The 16,591-nt window shown below is 44.8% G+C and overlaps 1 protein-coding gene across 5 annotated transcripts in view; it reads right to left on the minus strand.

Moving 5' to 3' along the window:
* Window positions 1-16,591, minus strand: part of TASOR2 (transcription activation suppressor family member 2) — a 1,022,580-nt gene that overhangs the window by 536,315 nt on the left and 469,674 nt on the right. For all 5 annotated transcript variants that reach the window (XM_085653577.1, XM_085653574.1, XM_085653576.1 and 2 more), the window contains exon 15: window positions 8,597-8,884. In XM_085653577.1, the coding sequence (XP_085509703.1) occupies window positions 8,597-8,884 (288 nt within the window). The remainder of the gene's footprint in view (window positions 1-8,596; window positions 8,885-16,591) is intronic.

A 16,591-nucleotide genomic window follows, 5' to 3' on the forward strand; every position in this document is an offset into this window, starting at 1 on the left:
GAAGAAGCTGAGGCCATACTTGTTTGGCACTCACTTCAAGATTCAGACAGACCATAAGCCCCTCTTGTGGCTAAATCAGATGAAGGGTGAAAATCCCAAACTTCTTAGGTGGTCCATTTCCCTACAGGGGATGGACTTCACAGTGGAACATAGACCTGGGACTGACCATGCCAATGCAGATGGACTCTCCAGATATTTCCACTTAGAACATGAAGACTCAACTGGTCAAGGTTAGTTTAATGTCCCTAAGTTTGGGGGGGGGGGGGTTGTGTAGGAGAGTAGGGTCTGCTTTCTATGTTCACCCCCACTTTTTGCTTTTGCTTTACTGGTTTTCGACTTAGATGTGGCTGTGGGCCTGCTAATCAGACCCACAGCCCTGCTGTTCTCTCTCTAAATTAATACTATGTACTTTAGGTGCATAACCCATTTGGATAGGATCACCTTATTGGCCCCTGTACAGTGTACCCTAGGTACCCAGGGCATAGGTGTACCCTAGGCCTACCAGGGGCTGCAGCATGTATTATGCCACCCCTGGCCTGGCCTTCCATTTTGACACAACTGGCTGATCACTCAGCTGGGGCAAGGTCGTGTAATCACCCCTTGCTTAGGTGTAGTATTCCTATACCTAACTTACATATAGACACATGTGTACCTATCAGTCACTCCTATGGCAGGCCTTGACAATCCTGGAGGCAGAGTGCTTGGTAACATGTGAGATGGTGCTCTAGCATGAGCTGAGCCTGTCTGCAGCTTTCGGAACCTTGTCCTTATAGCTGTTCTATGATATAGCCTACCATATACTCTTAAAGTGCCTTATAATCTTAGACGGTTATGGTAACTATGGTTTGGCTTTATCAAAACATGTCGTGTAAGGTGTCTAACACTAGGGAATCATACCCCCATGCCATTTCTGGACATGAGAATATTATTCCCCCCTTCTAGAGGGAAAGACATGTTAAGATCATACTTCAACTGTTAGCCTCTGACCAAAGCCTCAGCATCACAAAATGGATGCTGCTGCCACGACACAAGTCTGACCTCCTGCAGCTGGGAGTGATCCCAGCCAGGGAGGCCTGGACAATAGGTTTCCTGCTTGGGGAGGTGCTAGCACCTCCCCAGACAGCCTTTAGTGTATTGGGGCAGGGTGGGCTGAAAGGAATGAGACATGCCTGGGGCACACAAGGTTTTCCTTGCATAGTCCAGTTCAAACCGGCGCTGGGGCACTCCAGCCCCAGCTCTGGCGCGAAACTGGACAAAGGGAAGTGGGTGTAACCACCCCCTCCCAGGTCCCACCCATAAGGCGTGACCTAGCAGGTATCCCAGCCCCCCAGATTAGTATAAGAGTGGGAGTTGGGCCTCAAGACTTTAGATTATCCTGAACCTGCAACTTGAACAGAAAACTCTGGACCTTCGACATTTGACGAAAGAAGAAGACTGAAGAATCTCCCTTGTAGCCAAGGAGTGGCTACCCTGTGCAAACAGGCACCATCAAGAGACTACCCTTTGCTTTGCGACCGTTCTACGAGGAACCGACTGCAGAGCCCGACCAGAGCCTTGACTTCCAGACTTCTCCGACCCTCATCCACATCTGCAGCAGAGCTGAGATCCGTGGAGGCGACGAGCGACGTGGGACCGGCTACCTGGGAAAAGTGGCTAGTAACTTACAGCGCAGCTTCTGAGGTACCCTCGAAGTTGTGCACCGGGGATTGAGAAGCCCCAACCCCAAGCACCATCTGCACCGAAGATCAGCCCCCCACACTCCACGAGTCCTGCGTGGGGCCCTTCAGCATTTTCCTGCTTGCCGCGTCTGTCCGGTTGCTTGCCCGCTGGCTAGTGGCCTTTGTGACGACGCACCCTGAAATCTTCTGCGCTGGTTTGGCTCCTCCAGACTGGCTCCCGCTTCTCTGCAAAGAAGAAGCACCCCAGACCTTCCTGGTCTGCACCAGAAGCAAGTCCTTTGTTCTTCGTGGGTTCCGCTTGCCAAGGCTTGGTGAGTCCTAGTCCAACTTCGACGCCGCCGACAGCAAGAGCCTTCGTGGGACAGCTCGCCTCCTGGTCCTGGTCGTCCTCGACGCTTCCTGGTCCTCCTGGCTGCAGCGACAAGCTTCACCTTCACCTGCAACTCTTCACGACATCGCCTGGTTCCTTCCTGGTTCCACGTGGTCACTGGCTAGTGACCTTGACTCTGTCCCTTCTGCTTGCAGGTTTCTTCTCTTCTTGATCCCAGCCTTGGGATCCACCGGACACTCTCCCCTGACTGCCTGTCAGCATCTTTCTTCAGGCATCCATAGGAGTCGACGACGAAAACGACGCATCTTCACCCCTATGCACCCGCAGCCTGTGGGCTAGGTAACTTGGGTACTCCGGTGCTCATCAGGATAGTGACTATCCTAGTGTCTAGTTTTCAAGTCTCAACTTCCTAGCTACTCCGGAAGTGTCCTAAATCTATCTATTTCTAAACTGTAATATTGCTATTGACTTTTACGCATTACGCGTGAGTGTTTCCACTCTGCACACGAATCCCGTGGGCCTCCCACTTCCTAACTAACGCTAGTGTAGTGTAGCCCCAGCGATTCCCTAGGCCTAGGCCTATTCTATTTCCGTGACAGTGGTTCTTATACCACTTACTTAGTATATGGTTTGCGTGGCCCCTAGGGCCTAACTGTATTACTTACCTGTGTGACTTAATGTATGCATAAATAAGACTGTGTTGTACTTACCTCTAATCTCATAAAGAGTGCTGAGGGTTTGCTTAGAATAAATACACTTTATTTTATATATATATCTGGTGTGGTGTCCTTTCATTTGGTATTCAAGGGATTATATATGGTATCACAGCTGGCTTCACATGCCATTCAGAGTTTAGCCTAAGACTGCTCTTGTCCATGCTACCACTAGGATAGCTGGTCTATAAGGTTGACTTTACAACCAATCACCATAAGGGTATTTGAACTGATATAAGGAGTACACTATAACTAGTGACATCATACATCAGGCCAACTTCTCACACCCCCTTCATTTTGTATGCTGTAAATTGAACTATTGAGATTTGTCTACGAATAAATTAATTCATTTTTTCGGCATAACTATACTAGTGGGTACTGTCGTATTTTGAATGAATTTGAATGTATTTGACCTTTTGTATTCTTTTCCCTTATTTATTTCAGGATTCAATTTTTCTTGAAGAAGGAACATTAACATTGACTGTATTTTTTAAATTTAGTGTTTTAGGACCAACTGTTTCTTGTACCAATGGATACCCTGGTCTTTTGACTTTTCTGGGTCACCCCATTTATATTAATTAGAATCTAGGTATCCAGCACTGAGTTAGAAAAGTAACGTAAAAAGTAACTTACCTGTAATTTACTGAAAAAGCCTATTCATTTCAATGTACTGTATTTGCTAAGTGTTGCAACCTACTGCATCTCCTGTAAATCAAACAAAGTACAATTTCTATTGCATTTTCAAACTGTTCTATATCCAGCAACTTATTACTGAAAAGTATTTAATGCTTACCTGTGCCAGGCTTGCTTGGGTCTAAAAACAAAACAAAAGTATATATTTCTATACAAAAACAATTGGCCTAGAGTTCAGTTCTTGAGTGTGTGAATTAATTTGCTGACTGAATGTGCACATCAAATGCTTAATACTGTCCTCTGATACTGCCTTACTGATCGACCACATTACCACAAATAGAGAGTAAGGTTCTATCAAACTTTAACCTCTGCCTACCTCTGGGGTAACCTGGACTCTATACACACTATACCTCATTTTGGTGTAGTATACATAGAGCCAGTTTCCTACACAGGCACAAATCTTTTGGGAGCTTCTCATTCTACCATTGAGTCAGGGAGGGCTGGGAGCACCGGATATTCCCCTTTACGCTTATTGCACACAAGCTGAGTTCCTAAAGCATTGGATATTCCCCACCTCATTTCAGCCGCCTATAGCTATCGAACTGAACAGAACAGCACTCGTTCCACTAAACGTTGCAGTTTTCTCTAAATTTAAAAGACCTCGAAACAAAATAGATACCACTGAAATGCTCCGGTGGGCCTGGGACGGTATGAGATGAGGGCAAAACAGGAGCTGTTATATGCCCCCTCCGCCCCTCTCACATTTAACCCCCAGATACCGGCAATGGCAGACCGTGGCGAGACTGTACGAACAGACAGGCTTGGCTGGAAGACCTTTGCAGAACTGTACCCAGCGGATACATTTATCTCCCCTCCAGAGGCAACGGGAGACAACACAGTGCACTTCTCCGACCTATTCCTCCATTATCAGATCAGGGCCAATTGTCGCAAGCTACATAGCTCCTTCCCTGCCCCTACACCGACTTTAATAGCCCTAGAACAGGTACTAAACAACACATCCCAGCATAAGTTAATCTCAAAATTATACAACACTATGCAACTCACCTACCCGATTATTCGCCTCAAGTCTTTTGAGGGTTGAAACGAAGAGTTACCCACGCCCCTAACTGAGGAAAAGTGGAAGTTCTGCTGTGGACAGCTGGAGTTGCTGTCCCTGAACTACAAACTCCGCTTAATTCACTTAACATTTTTGCATAGGTATTACAGGACACCCGCAAAGCTTTTTCAGATGGGGCTACGCGAGGATGCTAGATGCTCGAGGTGTTGTTCACTCCAGGCCTCCTTCCTTCACATGGCTTGGTACTGCCCTAAGATAGCAAAGTAATGCGGAGACATTTTTGATTCAATTAACGGTATAATGTGGTTGAAGTCTAACTGAAAAATATTGTCTCTGCTGTGTTTTTTTTTAGGTGTCTGCTATCTCGCCATTAATGTTACTTCGTCGCACTGTGCTCTTGACATCAACGCCGCGTCTGGCTTCTTCACTGAGGATTGTCAACTTGGAACCCTTGACACTAATTTAGAACTCAAAGGTGGAAAACGAATCTGAAGATGGCAACCACAACTGGGTCTTTGTAGGTTTGTTTTTGAAGTCCTTCTACCTACATCTGGTTGATGACCAAATTACAAAACGCATAGAAAATGCAATAGATCTCGCCTTTGATTAAGTTAAAGCCATTTGCTTTTCTAATGGTATTGTATAGCAAAGCAAATGGCTTTAACTTAATGAAAGGCGAGACCTATTGCATTTTTAATGCTTGTTCTATTCGTCTAACTCCCTTCTACCTGCACCTGCGACTATCTAAAGTGAGGGCCGAACAGCCTTAATCTTCTCTGTAAAGCCTCGACGTGGTGGTGGTGGACGTGGTGGTGGTGGACATGGTGGTGGTGGTGGACATGGTGGTGGCGGTGGACGTGTTGGCGGTGGACGTGGTGGATTTGGTGGTGGTGGACGTTGTGGTGGTGGACGTGTTGGTGGTGGTGGACGTGTTGGTGGTGGACGTGGTGGATTTGGTGGTGGTGGATGTTGTGGTGGTGGACGTGGTGGTGGTGGTGGTGAACATGGTGGTGGTGGACGTGGTGGACGTTAAATGTGCAGCAGCAGGGATGAGAAGTGCCGGTACTCTCCCATTAAATTTACAGCAGCAGTAATGAGAAGTGCCAGTACTCTCCCATTAAATATACAGCAGAAGGGATGAGAAGTGCCGGTACTCTCCCAATAAATGTGCAGCAGCAGGGATAAGAAGTGCCGGTACTCTCCCATTAAATATACAGCAGCAGCGATGAGAAGTGCCGGTACTCTCCCATTAAATTTACAGCAGCATGGATGAGAAGTTCCGGTACTCTAACTGTCCCCTTAAATGTACTGCTGCGGGGATGAGAATTGCCGGTACTCTCCCATTAAATGTACAGCAGCAGGGATGAGAAGTGCTTGTACTCTCCCATTTAACATACAGCAGCAGGAATGAGAAGAGCCGGTACTCTCCCATTAAATGTGTTGCCGCAGGGATTAGAAGGGCTGGTACTCTCCCATTAAATATACAGCAGCAGGGATGAGAATTGCTGGTACTCTACAGGTAAATGTACAGCAGCAGGGATGAAGTGCCAGTACTCTCCCATTACATTTTGTAGCAGCAGGGATGAAAAGTGCGTACTCTCCCGTTAAATGTCTTGCAGCAGGGAAGAGAAGTGCCGGTACTCTCCCATTAAAATACAGCAGCAAGGATGAAAAGTGCGGGGAAACTCCCTTTCAAATTAAAGAAGTAAAGTCCGCACCGGACAGCACCTGTTCATTTAAAGATCTGGTCTGTACACCAAAAGAGTGTAAGAGCAGGAGCCTGTGTGGCATTAGCCCTTACCCAGGAGGACAGTCCCTCGAAAGGGGGGGGGGGGGAGGGGGGGGCTGCTCAGCAAGGAGGCGGTAGCGGGTCCGGAGTGGATGAAGTTTGGCTGAGGTATAGTGATGGAAGTAGAAGTGAAGAACAGGGTATGCGGGGGCAAGCTGGGCTGCTGTGGAGAGGACAGAGGCCTGGCAGGCACAGAGGGACACCACCTCCCGCTGCTCTCCGGTGGATGGTGCGGCGGGGGTAGAGGTCAGCTGGACAAGGAATGAGGGGCCTGGGGCTGGCGCAGACCTCGCCACCAGAGGCAATGAGGCGAGAATAATGTGCACTTTGTGGGCAGGGATTGCAGGAGGAGAGCAAAAGAGGCAGAGGGCGTGCGGTGCGGAGGGGCTGGGGGGAAGGGGGAGTGGACCGAGGTCCGCGCCAGGTGTACAGGGGACCAGGACCGCTGCCAGCTCCTCAAAGGATGGCCCAGGCGCTGCAGTACACGCCCTGCTTCAGGGGGCAGGTGAGTGTCCGGCGTCCCCCTCCCCTAGCATGTAAAGACATTTCACGGCACGATGTGTTATAGAGTTAATAATGGTCCGCAGCATTGATGCGCCTTGGGCATTAGTCACTCAGAGGAGTTGTAATTTAGTACTTTCGGAAGCTCGCATATTTGTAAATTTTTTTTTTATATAGCTAGCGGTTCGAGAAGCGTGGCTTGCAGCCTCTTGGCGGCTGCTGACCTAGGAGAAAGTTGAGGGGATATGAGGGGGTGGGGGATAAGTGTGGGAGGGGCGCAAGGGCATCACCCGCTCCTTGAATACCCACCACGCAGATAGACTTGGACAGAGTTTTACTAATGAGCCTCTCTCAGCTGTGGTTGGTGATCCCAGTTCTTTTTTTGCGCTCTGGTCCGGTCCTGTTAGTTTCTTTCACTCCATTTACATTCTATTATTCAGAATTGTGCCCGTCGCGTTACCGTATTTATTAGTTACGTTTTCAATAGCACCTAGAGACTGCCTTTAGTTACTTCAGGACTTGGTCTTCACCCCCCACGCCCCCGATAAATGCGTGGTCAAACTGGTTACCGGCTCGTGTTTGTCAAGAAGCGTTTGATTGGCTTTTTGGCGCTATATAAACGCAACGTTGGCGATGAGCTTAGATCCCCCAGCCGACATCCCCTCCCTCCGTTGCCCTATCAGTCTAAGCTCCAAACATTATAGGCACGCTTTATCTGTGTGGGTGCTTTGCCTCCGCACCCCCTCTCCGCCAAACCCCCACTGCGTGCCCTCGAAACACTGCTGTACAAAGGTTCCAACTACACCTGAAAAGATTGAGCAAAGAGTGAGTGCAGAGGGCGAGCACTAGAGAAGGGGGATGTGAGGAGGGTAGAGCGGATGAACATGTCCTGTAAAGAGCCGGGTGGAGGAGACAAGAAGCACAGACAGTTCGGGGTGAAGTCTTGGAGGGAAAGAAAAGGATGGGAAATCAGAGGGGAGAGGAGGTGATGGGAAATGAGACAGCCTGGGAAGGGTGAGCAGAAGGCCGGTAAGAGAGGTCCCAAAAGAGCATGAAGGAGTTGATGGACGTAGAACGAGAAGGGAAGGAAAGAGAGCAACAGAGAGAGGAGACAGCAACGCAGAGAGAGAGAGGGGGGGGGGGGAGCCATTACAGAAGTTATTGTAATGGTTTTTATATAGCGCTTACTGCCCCTAGACGAGGCACTGAAGGAGATCGGGGGAGAGAGAATAACAAGCGTGGTCCCGAAAGTGAAAGAGGACCGCGCTGCAGCCGGAGCATGGGGATCTCTTGTCTTTATGGGGCCATGTGTTTCTAACACATGGCCCCATAAAGATAATAAACTGCTTTGCGCCAGACCCAAAGCAGGCCAACGAGTCTGGCTCGGAGGCCAAAGGGTGTCTACCAAAAACCCTAATTTCCAATGGCAGGCCACCGTTTAACATAAACGGAGACGCCAGCCAATGGAAAGAAGGGGCGGGGCTTAAAGCCCTTTTCTAAAACTCCTCATCCGCAATGAATCGCGCAGAGCGAGCTGCGCATGTGCGCAGCAACGCTAGGCGAGACCTAAAAAAAGGAAAGAATAGGGAAAGTTCTGTACACAACCAATAGCACAGCATGTGAATTCAGAATGCTGCTAAACAGAACACTCTGTTAACCTGCCTGAACAGGTCCCTGGCAGATGCCATCTGCTTATGTTTTGATATTTAGTGTGCTCTGTTCTTTAGGCATTGTTTTATTTATATCAATGTATAATTATTTTAAAAGTCTTTCTAAAGTTGTGACAGATTAAGAACTAGAGGAACATGAGCTCTGACAGTGTACATGATTTTGCACTCACAGCAATTTAAATAAAAGCAAATGGTGACTTACCTGGTTTGGATTTCTTCAAAGCCACAAGTTTACCTCTCTCTTCTACATTTCCCAGCACTACACTTCGCCTTTGTAATGTCTTGTTGGCTTGTTTGCCGAAAGGAATACTTCTGAGAGGTATACTCATCAGTCTTTTTGACCTCTTTACACTGGGCTCAGAAGAAGAAGAATTTTGCATTGGAGTCTCTTCCTGTGACACTGCTTCCATCTCTTCCTGTGACACAGCAACTTTATCAGAAGGCTCACACTCTGTTTTGTGCACAACTTCAGCAGTTAGTACCTCAGCTCCTACAGAGGTAATGTGTTTAGAAATTGTTGAATTGATGAAAAATAATAACTTTAAAACAGTTTCAAAATCATCTGCCTACCTTTTGTTTTACGTAATCACATACATGCATTCTTAGTGGTGTCTAAAATCGAGCAGAAATTTGACCATGTGGTTACAAAAAAATAAAATCAGAGCGTAAATTTCAGACACTAATTGTATTAAGTGGTATACCTGGGTACCAAATGAAGAGTATTGCAGATATTCTTAAAGAGTTTTAAAAATAGTTTCTGGACTTCCTGTGCTCATAGTGTACACATTGTACATAAAAAAGGCAAAGCAAAGCAGCCTGAATAGTGTATTAAAAACTCTACAAACATTAGAATATTCCAGCATCACTAAAACTAAGGAACCAGACTGAATCACAGAAAATAAAGCTGGTATCGTATACAGATAAGAATAGCCTATCTGTTACTCTCTATAACACACTTAATAAATCTGAGCTAAATAGTACCCAGATAACAAGCATTGGCATAGCCAATAGGTCTCGCCTTTGGGACCTTATAAGTGTTTAACCATGCAACAGTTCATGGTGTTGCACCAAGGATATTGTGATGCATAACTAAATACTTATAAGTTCCCAAATGCGAGACCTATTGTCTATGCCAATGCTTGTTTTTTATCGTAGTGCACTGAGACATGGAGTGAAGGGGCGTGCGATCAGGAGGGGGAGAGGTAGCCTGGTCTGGGAGGGAAGATGTGACAGAGGGGGGAGAGGAGTAACTGGAGGGAAGGGGCGGGATGAAGAGGGAGAGAGACGAAGAGTAGGAGGGAAGAAGTTGTCATGAGGAGGAAGAAAGGATTCTACTGAGGTCAGGGAGCGGGCTAAGGCAAAAGAGAGGTGAAGAGACGGATATGTGGTAAGGAGGGGACAGGACGCCACTGACAGGAAGGAGGGGAGGCTGAAGAGGGAGAGATGCTGTGAATGAGAGGAAAGGAGTATGGGGGAGAGCGCCACTGGAGGGAAGGGAATTAATATAAAGCATGAGGAGAGAATGGGGAGACAGAGGAAATGGAAGGAACGAGAGGTGGGCAATGAAGGGTGAATTAAAAGACATTTTGGGGCAGGGAGTCAGTGAGAGACGTGCGAGACGGAGACTGCGCAGAATATCTCACTTCTCGGCTGCGCGTGAAGTCATTAGCTTTGTATTGACAGTCCACGCCGCGAATGCTATAATCTTTGTCCGCACCGGGCGCCTAATCACAGCAGTAAAGAGGGCTAATTGAAAACTGTAGATATCAAGGTTTACTCCAACTTTGCAAACTTTACTCATGCCAGTTTTCCCCCTGGTGCAGATCTCCCCGAGTAAACGAGTGAGAAACTTTCCAGCACACCTGTGGATCAGAAAAGTTTTCATCCCTTTACAGAGACTTTTTTCTTTCCGGCACCCCTGGAATACGGGTGTGTTTCATTTTCTGTCATTGGTTTCAGGGCGTGGGTTAAACTAGCAATGAAATAGCGCTCTACTGTGGACAGCAACACACCGCTCAATACAACTGCATGACATCCAGGATGTAGCAGGTAGAAGCGGGGCTTCAATGGGCGCATAGAGCACAGTTTGCAATTAACATATCTTCTCACTGAGTGGATCTTTTTAAACGTGCAGCTTTTCCGCGACTTTCCAAATCCCAGGAGGGCGATAGTCTGGACGGAATATACATTTTCTGGGCCAGACACAGGGCGCGTGGCGGTTGCTTTCACTCTCAGCGTCTACGGGTGACCCGGAGGAAGGCGAAGCTTGCTTCTTGTCTAGTGAGAGCCCTGTGCACTGATGCAAAGTTCAGGTCATTACTAGAGGTGTGTGTGTGTGCGGGGGGTGCAACGCAGTTTGTAACATGTAAACTCGCAGAGAATACGTTTTTACCTTTTCCACTGTGGGGGGATTGATTCGACCGTGAGACTTTCTCGTGGTGCACAAACAAACCTTGCACAGCTGATGATGGTAAACCCAGCTGCAGACTTGGGATATATCGAAACTTTACAAATATTGCAGGCCTAAACACAACGTGCCACTCCTATCATTTGCCACTTTGAAAAGACGCTTGATCTTACATTTGGCAGTAATATATGTACGTTCGTTTCCAGGGTGAGCCGCCACCTACAAACTGATTGTGAATACTAGTGGGTGCACGAGTTTGCACACGTTCGCTTTATTTTGCATTGAAATTGTCATTGTTCAAAACAGATTCACGGCTTTGACACCATCTGACTGAGAGAGGGCCTGTGTTTGTGCCTTTACGATTTTTAGGCTGACAAATGACACGTTTGAAACTCAATGTAAAAAAAAAAACAACGGGGACACAGAATTTCTCTGCTCGGTGCGTGCCCCGCCACTTTTAGGAATGCCACGAGATCTATCATTCATTTTCCGCTACAGAAATGAATGACAGCTTAAAGGAGCCCCTCGGCATCTGTAACTCTGGCTGAAAGCTGTTGACAATTTGCAGTGAGCAGCCGGTGGACCATGTTACTGGACGAATGCCATCTAGTGGTTACCATGCGTAATAGCAGTCGAAGTGTTTCAATAGCCTCAAGAAAGAAAAAGTGAAAGTGATCGTGATTACGATCGCTAAAAGACACATGGCGCTGCGCGCGTGCACGTTCACGTGCACTGTAGCTTTAGGCCACGGCAGCACTTTGAAAAAGCCCAGATATAAAATGTCTCTTCGAGCCTTTGGCTCACGAGACCTAAAAACACGTAAAAATGCATATCGAACTAACGAAGAGATTAGAGCAAGACAACAATAAGTAAAAGTAACACAAATACACAATTAATACTGCATCAAATCTCACATTCTTCGAATCAATTGCCAGTCATAAAAACCTCTGATTCTCACATCACAAACAACTTTCCCTCCTGTCTTGGTTAATTCTATTTCAGGAGAAGAGGTGAGATCTATGGTAGCTTTCTTTTCATTATTCAACTCAAAAGTCAAAACTCACAAAACGTTTTAAACAACATTTCCAGTTAACCAACGATATAAAGTAATTAGAACAAAGAATCGTAGTCCATAACAGAGATAAACACTAATCGCCACATCTATCAAATTTTGTAATAGCGATTATCTAATTGTGATTTTCTGTGAATCGCAATTAGGTAATTGCTATTACAAAAGTATGAAACTCAGTTTCATTTAGCGGTTCCTAGAGGATTGCAAATCGATCTACCTCATTAATATTAATGAGGTAGATCGCAATTTGCGACCCCCTAGGAATCGCTAAATTCACTAGGATGGTTGCCTGCTGGGGTCAGCAGACCATGTCTGTGATTGCTTTTAAATAAAGCAATCTTTTTTTTTTTTCTAAATGAAGGCCGTTTTTCTTAAAGGAAAACGGGTTGCATTTAAAAACAAAAAAAATGAAAGATTTTCTTTTATTTTTTAAGAGCAGGCTGTGATCCATGGGAATAATGCCTGCCTTTAAAAAACTTATTTTACAACCATTCCCAAGGGGGAGGGGTTCCATTGGGGACCCCTTCCCATTTGCGAATGGGTTACCACCAACTTTAATTTAGTGGTACATTTTTTTACAACCACATCCACGGTCACAAAACATTCATACATACTGCTGTGATTCGCTATTTGGAAGGCGCGCCCTAAACACGCCCCTTCCAATACCAAATAGCTAACCCATTTTGCGATTCGGTAACAGGTTACCGAATAGCAAAATAGGGTTTGATACGTGTAAAAATCCTTTTTTTTAGATCACAAACAGGCTGATTCTGCAAATCGGCTAGTTTACAAACGCTAAATTGTTTGATACATGTGACCCTGAGAAACTCCTATACTGCTCCCTCTTTTTTCCTGCTCATAAGATAAAATGCTCTCTTTTTGTGTTTCAGTCTAAACCTTTAGCTCCAGCAGCAGACCGTACAATTGGAGTCATGCTCAACATCGTGTCGTTGCTTAGAACAAAGGTGTTCCGTTAATTTTGTTGAATAGAAAGCAAGAGCGGACTGGCAGCGCCATACCTGTCTCTCAGCTGTGAGTTCCACAGCTGTCGCTCAGCGGTGAGCTCACAGCACTTTGTTCACTGTGAGTTCACACTACTCACAGTGAACACAGTGTCATAAAGATGAATTTACTTATTTATTTAAGACCTCAATTAGAAAAGGTAGACAGGCTTCCAATGTAGGAAACCCATGTTTCACTGGAAGGTGCATTTAATAGACATGGCCCAAAGACATGTGGCAATGGCATATAGACAACACAGTAGAAGAGGACCTGATCTGTTTAACTAGAGGTGAGAACTTTACAGAAGTCCTTTATCTCTCAGAACAATGGGCTATTCCAACTGACCTCAAATCCCTGAGCAATCAATTGTGGAATCTAACCAGCATGAAGCCTGAATCCCCTCCTGCATTAGAAGAACAATTGTAGGACTGCTAGGCCTAAGCTAAGATCAGAACTACACATAAAGAACATTGAAGCAAAGAGGAGCGAGCCTCATTAGATGTTTAATAACTCTGGATTGTTAAAAGGAAACTTTTTCTCATAAAAGCACTCATCTTGTATCTTCTATGCTCCAGCTAACAGGCTCTAGATATGGCCCTTCATAGCAAAACAGTTGCTAACGTAAAGGCCCAATCTAAGGATCCTCCTACGACTGACAGGGTTAAAGATGAATCGAAGTCCTCAGGTCAGTCTGAAAGGGGCTTAGAGAAGGACAGACCCTGGTTACCAAGCCATAGCTGTAAACGCAGTAGGCAAGAGGAGCAGGAAATAGACTTTCCAGCACGCCTGGAGGGAGGCAAATAATGAGGAAGGAGATGGGAGTTCCAAATCTGACAACATGTGTCATTGTGAATTCTTGGAGAGACCTCCAGCAAAAATAAGCATTGGCAATGCAATTTTTTTTCTCCTTTACGCACCTAATGCCAGGATATTGGTTTTGGCAATGTTTGTATGTAAAGCATTAAAAAACAGAAAAAAACAAAAACATTCAACAGTAAACATATAAAAACAGGGGTGAGGAATTGTATAGCCCAACGCCCATGACATATTGTTTGGGGTCAAGGACAACAGGTTTATTTTGTCTGCAGCACAAACACTTTAGCTTCCAGTTTACAGTAACACATTATGGATAAGGGAAGGGAATTGTCTGCTACTTGGATAATATGTGTCCCTATATTAATGCTATTCTAACTTGTATTTACGGTTCATTAATACAAAGCCTTTATTATTAGGGTGAGCGCCATTATGAAATGTTGTAAGCTCGGACTGCACTGCTTACAGTGGTTTCAGTATAAAAATGTTTTCACATTTGCAAAGTTTAACAATAAGAAGCTACGTATAATGCTCCCACAGAAGGCTCTCTGATAGGATGCAAATATCTGCAAAAGCTGCAGAACCTGGAAAGCAATATTGATGATTCTTTGCTTTCAAAATAAAATATTCACAAACGAAAGCAACTAGGGAAAGAAAAGTCTAGCTAAATTACTGAAAACTTAAGGTACCATTTCTTTGAAGCATTAGTTCGTAAAATGTGTTGATACATGCTAGTATTTCCCAAAAAATATTTATAATGGAAAATCAGTGTAATCAGTTTCAGCAAGATAATGGGAAACATGAAAATAAACAAGCATTGGCAAAGCCAATAGGCCTGGCATTGGTGGTCAGCCTTTTGGTTTTGTCAATGCGTTGTAAAATGTTATCGTTGTAGGAGCTGCTGGGCTCTCACCATTACAACAAACATTGGCAAAATACAAAAATATGTTATGGTCTCAAAAAGCACACATTGCGACAGCAGTTCCTGGCAGTGAACAAAACTTTATGTGCTGATATGCTTCTTGTGAAAGAGCAGAATGCAGTCAACAGTGAAGCCAGCTGATAGAGTAAGGGATACACTTTCAATAAAAACAAAAGGTCTTGGTTGCACCGACTTAATGCCAAATTTTTAATGTGCATCCATGGTATATGCCCGTGCATTAGTGCAGATTTGAGGCTTTCATGAATTCACACGAATTTACAGACATAGGCCTGGAAATCATACTCCTAGAAAATATTAGTGAACTCCCACTTACTTCTGCCCTTGTCAAGGAGTACATTTCCAACCTTTCTCAGTATGGGAGAAGATTAGAGAAAAGCTGGTGAAAACCCCTTTAACATGCAAGTTAGTAGGTTTGCACAGGCTCAAAAGGGCATTCCAACCCTGGAACTATTGCTTACTACTACCTCCAATCCCAGTATGCAGATCTGCAGAAAGCTGGCAAAAAAAGGGAATTGCTCCTATTCAGACCTTACAATAGTATGAGCCCTGGCATAATCAGAGAGGCTATTATCAGTGCTCTTATATAATGAAATTGCTGCTATAATTTGTTGCTGCACTACATGGCACCAAAGGGAAAAGTGGATTTTGTTACAGGACAAGTAGATTTAAGAAGCAATCTGTCACATTTCACATTGTCAAGTAGATTTATTATTAAATTCCACACCCCTGTAAAAATATTTCAAATCTGTACAATGAATTCAATATTTTATATCTTTATGAATGGCCTTTTGTATTTTTCAAATACTTTTCAATCAGAAAACTCTTGATCATAATTTAAAAAGAAAAAGGAAGCTTCAAAATTAAAGGAAAATGCCTGCTGTGGCCTAACTGACTTTCAGCAGGTATCAGAAATGAAACATGATACAGCAATTTAGTGCTCTGCAGTAGCCTATAGATCAGGTTCATGGGTCGCTAGGAGAGGAAACATCTCCTTTTCAGTCATGTTAAACACACAATCCTCCTCAAGTGCCAGATGAGTGAGGGCAGTGGGCGACACCTCCCAAAACACCATAAACGCCTTTGTGTGACATACAATATGTGGAATGCATGAGATAAAGCAAAATCAACCCTTGAAGTCTGCTCTTTAGTCACACCCCAGCAAAAATGTAGTTATTGCTTTGCTTTAACAAACAAATTTGGAGTTGTGGGGAGAAACATGGAGAGCACAAATTAGGTGAGAAGTTTGGTGGAGAGAAGCAGCACACAATGGAGAGAACCAGAAAACATGCACATGCTGAATGAAAATTAACGTAATTTCCTGAATGTAAGCAGTAGAAGGATATAATCCATCCAATCAAAAGTGTGGTAAAGAGGCTATGCTGCAGAGGAGTGACAAACACAAAAACACAGAAGCAAACTAAAGTGGAAAGAAAGCCAACCTAAGCAATATCCACTGTACGTTTTTGGTATAGTCTACAAGATGGCTTTCAACAAGAGGCAACTAAAATCTGTTTCTATACGAGACATCAAATGTTCTGCAGTATGTGTGCATACAGCTGCAAAAAGCCGTTAACAAAAAGATCACAACTGCTTAATAGCGGAAGGTCCCCTTTCCTCTCTACAAGGGAAGGTTGTGCAGACAGCAAACACCGAGAGGAAAAATATCCACGTTTACTGCTTAGTTTGTTAGGGGTCCTAAGAATGGAATAGACTGCTCCTGGAAAGCAGGCCAATATAAGTTCTTACAAAGATTTTAGTAATGAGAGAGGAAGCCAGAGAGTCAGGCAGTGTTACTTCTAGAGATTTATTTCCAGGAGAATGTCCATTGTAAAACTTCAACAAACAGGCATTGTTGATGAAACAATACCCCAAACCAGCAGTTTTCAAGGCAGGTATAGAGGTTCAAGCTATCTCTTGGTCTAATAGCAAGCTCAATTATTGAATACCTTTACCTCCTTAT

This window comes from Triturus cristatus, chromosome 4_1 (assembly GCF_964204655.1).
Source record: "Triturus cristatus chromosome 4_1, aTriCri1.1, whole genome shotgun sequence".
NCBI classification, from domain to species: domain Eukaryota; kingdom Metazoa; phylum Chordata; class Amphibia; order Caudata; family Salamandridae; genus Triturus; species Triturus cristatus.